Source organism: Morus notabilis, unplaced genomic scaffold (assembly GCF_000414095.1).
Source record: "Morus notabilis unplaced genomic scaffold, ASM41409v2 Scaffold115, whole genome shotgun sequence".
NCBI lineage: Eukaryota > Viridiplantae > Streptophyta > Magnoliopsida > Rosales > Moraceae > Morus > Morus notabilis.
The window spans coordinates 476074-485068 of NW_010361020.1; the positions used below are offsets into that span (position 1 = coordinate 476074).

At 37.1% G+C, this 8995-nt stretch overlaps 1 protein-coding gene across 1 annotated transcript; it reads left to right on the forward strand.

Moving 5' to 3' along the window:
* Positions 1-5614: 5614 nt before the first annotated feature.
* LOC21409562 (BURP domain-containing protein BNM2C) lies at positions 5615-7040 on the forward strand. The gene is made up of 2 exons (XM_010097892.2): positions 5615-5796; positions 5943-7040. The coding sequence occupies exons 1-2, from the start codon at positions 5692-5694 to the stop codon at positions 6729-6731; spliced, it is 894 nt and encodes a 297-aa protein (XP_010096194.1). The 5' UTR covers positions 5615-5691; the 3' UTR covers positions 6732-7040.
* The last annotated feature ends 1955 nt before the right edge of the window (positions 7041-8995 follow it).

Genomic DNA, 8995 nt, shown 5'->3' on the forward strand with positions numbered 1-8995 from the left:
ATAAGTTGTTCAATTTAGAATTCAAATTAATTTAAGTTTGACTTAAATTGGAATTTGAATTTGAGTCAAAATTAGACTACAGAATAAATGATGATTTTCTCTTCCTTCCCTGTCTGCAAATTGGTGCCACACAGGGATGAGGATTCCTGAAGGTGGCCGGCCACACTAAGGATAAGGGAATGTGAGATTTTGTTTCAAATTCAAATAGGAGATAATTAACAAGCTTTATCTTGGAAATAGAGATTGGATTCCTTCTAGAAGTTTGACTTCTACTCTATAAATAAGAGAATAGTATAAAATTGTGGACACAATTTTTGTGACAATTTTTGAACCAATTTTTGACCTAATAAAGTATTATGGCCGAAATTCTCTTAGAGCAAGGGAAGGAAAAATTTTTCTCCAAAAAATTTCACATCATGCATACGTTGGTGTTTGTAGAAATTTGAGTGTTTATTGTAACCCGTTTTGTCTCATGTGTGCCCACACACACATCTTCGTGGATTCTAGGAATTGACGTGGAAGACATTAGTTTTCTAAACACAAAGCTTTAGAGCAAGGATTGTTCGAGGTCAAAGAACTCAAGTTATCAATCAAGTCGGCCTCCGGGTATTTTTCCTAATTGAGTTCTTAATAAATGAATTAATGAGATTAATTTATTCGTGCATAAATTAATATAATCCATAGAGTATCTCAAAGGTTTTGTGAAAATTTTTGTTAGACACGATCCGCTCCCCCCACGCTTCCGCATCCGAATTCGATTCGGATACCTACAGAAAGAATCAGGTGCATGCTTTCTCACGCAAAGCTTCCTAAGTCCTTTTGGGGGGGAGGCCATGAGAACTGTAGTCGACTTGATTAATCTTTCTCCAACAGCTGCCTAGGATGATGATGTTCCAAATAGAGTTTGGACTGGGAAAGATGTCTCTTATGATTACTTGAGAGTTTTTGGCTGCAAGGCGTTCGTTCATATTCCTAAAGATGAGAGATCCAAGCTTAATGATAAGGCGAAACCGTGTATTTTCTTAGGCTATGGCCACGAGGAGTTTGGGTACAGATTATGGGATCCGGTGAACAAGAAAATTGTCAGAAGTAGAGATGTTGTCTTCCTTGAAGATTAAGTGATTGATGATGGTACCAAGGGTGAAAAGTCTTGTTCCTCTGCTGAAACTCCTGTCAATTTGGATCCAATTTCTCCACCTGTAGAGAATATTGATCAAGCGGGAGATGTCCAAGAAGATGGTGGTGATGCTGTTAATGATGAAGCACCTCCAATTGATGATGTAGAGCCAGTTGACCAAGTTGAACAAGCACCGCCAGCACCACCAGTTGAGTCTCAGGTGAGAAGATCTATAAGAGAGTGTCGTCTGCCTAGTCAATACACTACTAATGAGTATGTGATGCTCACTGATGGGGGAGAGCCAAAAACTTACCAAGAAGCTGGTTCATATGAGAAGAAGCAAGAGTGGTTTAAAGCCATGCAATGAGAGATGAGATCCTTGTGTGAGAACCACACTTATGACTTGGTGAAGTTACGTAAAGGCAAGAAAGCGCTCAAGAACAAGTGGGTTTACAGGTTGAAAACTGAGAACAATAGCTCTCAACTAAGGTACAAGGCAAGGTTAGTTGTGAAGGGGTTCGTCAGAAGAAAGGTGTCGACTTTGAAGAAATATTTTCTCTTGTTGTGAAGATGTCATCCATCAGAGTTGTTCTTAGTCTAGGTGCCTGCTTGAATTTAGAGGTAGAGCAACTTGATGTGAAAACTGCGTTTCTTCACGGTGACTTAGAAGAGGAAATTTTTAGGGAGCAACCAGAAGGGTTCAAAGTCAAGGGAAAGAGCATCTTGTGTGCAAGTTGAGGAAGAGCTTGTATGGGCTCAAACAAGCACCAAGATAGTGGTACCAAAAGTTTGACTCTTTCATGATGAGTCACAAGTACACTAGGACTTCATCTGACCATTGTGTGTTCATTAAGAAACACTCCAGTGATGATTTCATCATCCTTCTACTATATGTTGATGATATGTTGATCGTTGGCCATGATGCTAGCAAGATTGAGAAGCTAAGAGAGAGTTAAGCAAGTCCTTTGCCATGAAAGACTTGGGATCGGCGAAACAAATACTTGGTATGAAGATCTCCCGTGATAGGAAGAATGGGAAGTTATGATTATCTCAAGAAAGGTACATTGAAAAGGTTCTTGAAAGATTCAATATAAGCAAGACCAAGGCTGTTTGTTCTCCACTTGTAGGTCACTTCAAGCTTACAGTTAAACAATGTCCTACAAGTGAGAAAGAAAGAGAGGAAATGAGCAAAGTGTCATATGCCTCTGCAATTGGCAGTTTGATGTATGTCATGGTTTGTACAAGGCCAGATATTGCTCATGCAGTTGGAGTTGTTAGCAGATTTCTCTCTAATCCTGGAAAAGAACACTAGGCAGCAGTAAAATGGATATTGAGATATCTGAGAGGTACTTCTTGGGTGTGTTTATGCTTTGGCAGTGGTGAACCTATTTTAGATGGGTACACAGATTCAGACATTGCAGGTGACATTGATTCCAGGAAGCCTATTTAGGGATTCCTAATGAATTTTGCAAGGGGAGCAGTCTCTTGGCAATCCAAACTACAAAAGTATGTCGCTCTATCCACCACAGAAGCTGAGTACATAGCAATTACTGAAGGTTGCAAGGAAGCTTTGTGGATGAAGAGGTTTCTTGAAGAACTAGGCATGCAACAAGAGAACTGTATTGTCTACAACGACAGTCAGAGTGCCATCCACCTCTCCAGGAATTCAACATTCCATTCGAGATCCAAACATATTGATGTTAGATATCACTGGATTCGTGATGTGCATGAAGGAAAGCAGTTACACTTAGAGAAGATCCACACCAGTGAGAATGGATCAGATATGTTGACGAAGACTTTGCCTAAGGAGAAACTTGAAGCTTGTAAGCAGAGAGCAGGCTTAGTTGAGCCCACCAAATGATGCGGAGGGGGAGTTTGTTGAGTTCCGCCCCATTTGTGGGCTAGAACAAGTAATGGGCTTTAAGCCCAAATGCCAATGAAAAAAAAAATAAAGAAGCTTGCTCTAGCAAGCTTAACTCACGTGCAGGCATTAACAAAAGAAAGAGAAGGCTGCCGTGAGTTACAGTAGAGAGAAAACCAGAGAAAGAGAAGGGAAGAAAAGGAGAGAGAGAAAGAGAAAAAGAGTAGGATTTTGGTGCTTATGCAAGACGATTGGGTGGCGAAACGTTGTCGGTTTCGGCTCAAATTTGACGTGGAGAATCCTTGTGGCGAGCTCTTCCAATCTACCGGACTTGATTTCTCATTTAGCCTCTCTTTAGTACTCTCTTGAGTACTCCTAATTTGGTGAGACTTAAGTTTTTCTTTGGTGTTATTGTTATTATTCATCTTTGATGATGATGTCTATATTGTTAGTAAACCAAAAATAGTGTTTATTGATGATATTATTGTTGTAAGCCTCTAGTTTGATTCTAGAGAGAAACTTTGTAATCTCATTGTTAATATAGTGGAAGAAATTTAAGTAGCCTAAGGGTCTCGTGGTTTTTACTCTCAATTTGAGAGGTTTTTCACGCTAAAAATTGGTGTTTCACTTGTGGTTGATTATTTTAATTAATTGGCTCATTGGTTGTTTAGCTTTGTTGACATTTTGTTTGAGATCCTATTTTAGCACACAAAGAGAAAAAGTTTTATTCCGCAATTGTTAGTATTAGTTTTTCCAACACTCAAAAGAGACACAAACTCCTGATACAACAGATTATTCATCAACAAATCATTTTCATTAATTCAGGTTCGGATTATTTTTGCTTCTACTCCATTCCGAGTTTAATTCACAGTACTACACCACATGAAGTCAACATTGAGGTTTTATCTAAGAATGTTGAGTAATATTACCTTCGATCACTCTTTGCATTGACCATGGACGAGAAAGCTTAAGTCCTCAACATGAATCGGCTTTTGTTAATTTCTAAAGAGTCGTGGGCTGATTTGGGCGATGCAGAAGATCATGATGAAAAATCAGTAGAGAAATAGACATAGCGCGGTCTTATGATATTTCGTACACTCATCCACGTTACATGCATCTAATTATATAAGATTAAAACGTTTTATACCATAGTGTAAAAGAATATTTCTTCAATGAACCAGCCCTAGCTAGGGCCTCTTTTTTTCCTCTTCTTCTATTCTCACTTTTGACGATCCTTCTCACCAATGAGAAAGATTCTTATAGGGATTTCTCTTTCCGATAAGATTTCTTCGTTTTCTATTAGAATTCCACATTAGCTGAAAATATTGGCATGATTCACTTAATAAGGTGAGGGCAATCCTTCATTAACAAGCCGGTTTTGTTAGGTTGAATTAGGCCAAATATCCTTTGATTTTTGTAAAATAGTATCAGAGCAGGCCCAGTTTTACAATGTTGAGTCTCCCAATATCAACTTATTTGCAACAGTTTGACATGGTCTACGCTGTGCGTGAGGGGGCGTATTAGAATCTCACATTAGCATGATCCACTTAATAAGGTGAGGGCAATCCTCCTTTAACAAACCGGTTTTATTAGGTTGAGTTAAGCTCAATATCCTTTGATTTTTGTAAAATTTTCTTTTCTTTCTCTTATAGCTGTAGCATTTTCATAATGAATTAAAATAATTATCCATTCGGATCTCATTCTATAGTTGTGAGTTGGTGATAAGTTGAAATTTACTCAGATCTTAATCTGTTGTGGTAATTTGTTTAAATTTCTTTTCATTTTGTGATGTTATTGTGTGATTTTTGTTGGATCTGTATCTTTTTAAATGTCACATCAAGAAGATTTTAGGCGGTTAAAGATCGAGGTTAACAATAAGTTTATTATCTTATTAATCAGGAAAGCCTACACTGGATCATGCAGAGGGCTATCTGAAAGAGCTAAAAATTTATTTCTTGTATGGAAGCTCAATTGTGTCTTTTGCGGAGTTACGTGCCCAACAACTGAAAAAAGCACACGAAAAACGCCTTCTTGTGTGTTTTTTTTTAAATTTGTTTATTTATAGAAACAATAATTGAACTATTAAGATAAATAACTTGTTATATTAGTCTTGATTTTTTTGTCCAAGATTTACAATAAATATTTGTTTAATCTGATTGAAATTGCCGGCTTATATAAAATTGTAGCAAACAAATTAATGAAAATAGAAACAACTGTATACACTTTCCAGAGAGGTAATGAGTTCTATGTAGAATATATCTAAGATATATGTTATCGAGTGTCAAACGGGTTGTCATCTATTTGACCGTGTGCAAGCCACCAAAGGAGATGTGGGGCCTGTGTTTCCAATTGAGATTTTTTTTTTCTGGCTTTCGTTCCTTCTCCCTTCTCTATTTTCTTTTTTTTTTCCATTAAAAAAAAAAACTAACTTTTTGTAAACAACTAATATGGAGTTTCCTGTTTCCTTTTTTTGTTTTTAAATTACCTTGTGTAGAATATATTTAGTGAGGGACTCATTTCTATCAAAATTTTTTCTAGTAGTATGGCATAAATGAGAGTTATTACTAACACAAGGCCCAACTTATGTGTCTCTATACAACAATTATAAATATCATAACCAAGTTGAAAACAGTTCTTCCCTTCATAAAGATCTTCTTCCTCTAGTATAAACTCATCCATTTCATTTCTCTACTCACCTTTTCAAAAGTTGAATATGAGCGGAAAAATTCGAAGGAGTTTCGGTAACCGATCGAGAAAGTCGCATTTCGGTTTCGGAGTTGCTTCTTGGAATCTCTTATTTCACATACTAGTTGTTCTGGTAAACTATAAACTTTCTTGATCGTTCTTTTAGTACTCTCTTATCCCTTTTTGTTCTTTTAAAGTTGGAATTTTAGTATGTATATCCAGATTTATGCTACTGATCTCTCTTCTTTTTATTTTCTTTTTCTTTTTCTTTTTTTGCAGCTTGTTGATGGTAGTGAATCTAGGAAGATGAGTGAAAAATATAACAATTACTTGCAGCTCCCAATCAATAATGATGAGATCAAAAAAGGGGTGTGTCAAAGAGACCCTTCCCAAATGATTTTCTTCACTTTGAAGGACATGAAATTGGGGCAAAAAATACCTATTTACTTTCCCAAGAAAGACCCTTCAAGTTCTCCTCACTTGTTGGCCAGATATGAAGCTTCTTCAATTCCATTCTCATCGAAAGAGCTCCCTAACCTTCTCAACTTCTTCTCTTTCTCTCAAGACTCTCCACAAGCCAAAGCCGTGGAGAGCACTCTAAGCTTGTGTGAGATTGAGCCCATCAAAGGGGAGACCAAATTCTGTGCTACGTCCTTGGAATCCATGCTCGATTTCGTACGTGGCGCGTTCGGGTTGGAGGAGAGTTTCAGTGTTGTAACAACTACCTTCTTGACCAAGTCAAGTACAACTTTCCAAAACTACACTATATTTGATGTGCCTAAGGAGATATTGGCTCCCAAGATGGTGGCATGTCACACCATGCCTTACCCCTATGCAGTATACTATTGCCATTACCAGGAGAGTGAGAACAAAGTGTACAAAATCTCATTAGGGGGTGAAAATGGAGATAAAGTTGAAGCTGTTGCCGTTTGTCACATGGATACCTCGCATTGGAGCCGCGATCACGTGTCGTTCCGTGTGCTTAGGATCAAACCGGGGACTTTTCCCGTGTGTCACTTCTTCCCGGCCGATCATCTTGTTTGGGTTCCTACACCTAGTACCAAGTGACTTTTTTGAGTCACATAGTACTACTATGTGTGTATTGCCTAAGGACCAATGCAGTGTTAATGTATGTGAAAAGGATTATGAATGCTAAAATTATGTTCTGGAGTTTGTATTTAGCTTAGGAAGAAGCCAATGTTGATGTTTTATGAATTTCTGTATGCAAGAAAAACAAAGTCTCAATGAGGGTTTTTTTTTTTTTTTTTTCTTTGGTGAATTCTCAATGAGGTTTTAACCGTGCCGAGTTCTCTGTTTTCTCAAGAATATCCTCTGTTATGAACATTTCAAGAGATATTGGTTTAAATACGGACTTTTATCCCCATATTATGTTGCAATTTGGAGAAACCCTTTTCCGCCAAGACAAAGTTGCAATGGAATATTCCAAGAGTTTTCTTAATATATGTTATTTAAAATCAGCAAGAGAATTTGAAATTTGTGAATAGTTGATTCTTTTGTATCAAACACTTTATGCTTGTAGTATTTAGCTAACCCAAGCATCTCCTTTCATAGGTCCTCACTAGTCGTTACTTGGGGAGTGAAAATCAAAACAATAGACTTCTTTTATGCTTTCCCCCGTTCTCTCCCATTCTCCATCTTGTTGGACACCCGCGTGTACCTACAAAAGATACTCTAAGGCTCAAGTCAAATCAACAGTAGAGAATAGAGACTAATATCAGAATTTTGATAACAGGAAAAAAGATGAAAATATGATTATTATTGTCTCCAATGTATAGAGAAAGTGGTAACTTAAGAGTCTGATTGGTCGCGTTCATCAATTCGTTATGATTCGAAATATTTATGAATTTTTCTAATAGAAATGAAAGGAACAAAATTCCATGATATTTCTTCTAAAACATCAGCACACGTCATGTTTTGATTAGTTAGTTACTCAAGGTTAGACCTAATTAAATCTATAGTTTTAATCCCTAAACACGCTCGATCATCCTCTTTGATCCCCCTATGAATTGGAGGTCAACCCTCGAGATGTAGAGATGTCAATGTATCTCGATGCTACTCTCGAGTTAATTTCGATCCATATATATAGTTGGCAGTTGACCCTTGAGACATATACGTGTCAATTTCATCTCCAGGATACCCTCTACTTAAGACGTCTTAGGGTTATTTAGGGGCCTTGAGAGGGACACGTGTCACATATTCGACCCCTTGCTGAAAATCCATTGATGCCTTGTTTTTATTTTTTATTTTCCATGTGTTGGAATGAGAAAAAGGGTTTCATACATTACATTGTTGCCGGTAAAGACATAAACATATGAAAAACTGATTTTTATCATTTTGTTTTTTTAAGTTTATAAATGTACTGTGAGAATTGGTCAAATTTCTGAGCTTTGCAAGTGTATTTGTGTCGATGATATGCATAGGGGTATTGGACAGCACAACAAGTCACTAGATCAGCCAAAACAAGCAACTAAGAACACGATGAGGAGTTGACTTCTTAAGAGTGGATAGAAAGATATGGCCCTTCACCCACTAACATATCAAGACATGTAAATAATACCCCTACAATCAGAACAAAATAATAACAATAATTATTTGATTTTTTTTCTTCTCTCTCTCTCTCTCTCTTTTTTATGATGCCGGTCAAAGCCAAAGCTGATCCATGTCCTGCCATCGTGTCCTTCTCGAATAGTTGACTTTTGCATTCAGAGTACCTCACCATGACAACTAAATAGAAACTTATTTGAAATTTAAGTTTTTCTTTGCATGTGACGCGCATATCCACTTTTCCTGGCTGTTCTTTGAGCAATTGGGTTATGTTACGGATGCGGATTAAGCCTCATAATCCTTTGTTGACGAAAGCAATAAGATAAGCGAAAAGTAAACGAGCACACACACTATTTACAGTAGTAATATGTACTTTCTTTAGTCACTATAGAATTTCACTAGAATAAAAGAGAAAATTACAAGAGCATTACGCATCTTTCACCTCTCAAAATATCCCTTTTTTTTAAATCCTGACCTAATTCCAAAATCGATCCACGTGCTAATTCTGTATCAGGACAATAATTAAGTTCTGCATAATTCGCGTTTTGAACAAAGAATCCTCTTCTATCTTCATGGTATGACTGAACTTGACAAAGAACAGTTAGTGATCTATTTCTGCAATTTTTTTTGGCAACTACAGTAGTATTTTTCCGACCGAGTTCCAAGGCTTTTTTTTAGCGTGATTGAGGTTGGAAAACTATAAGGGCCAAAACAAAAATCACGAGTAAATGCCCTCAAGAAGAAGTTAATCATATGAGGATGTTAGT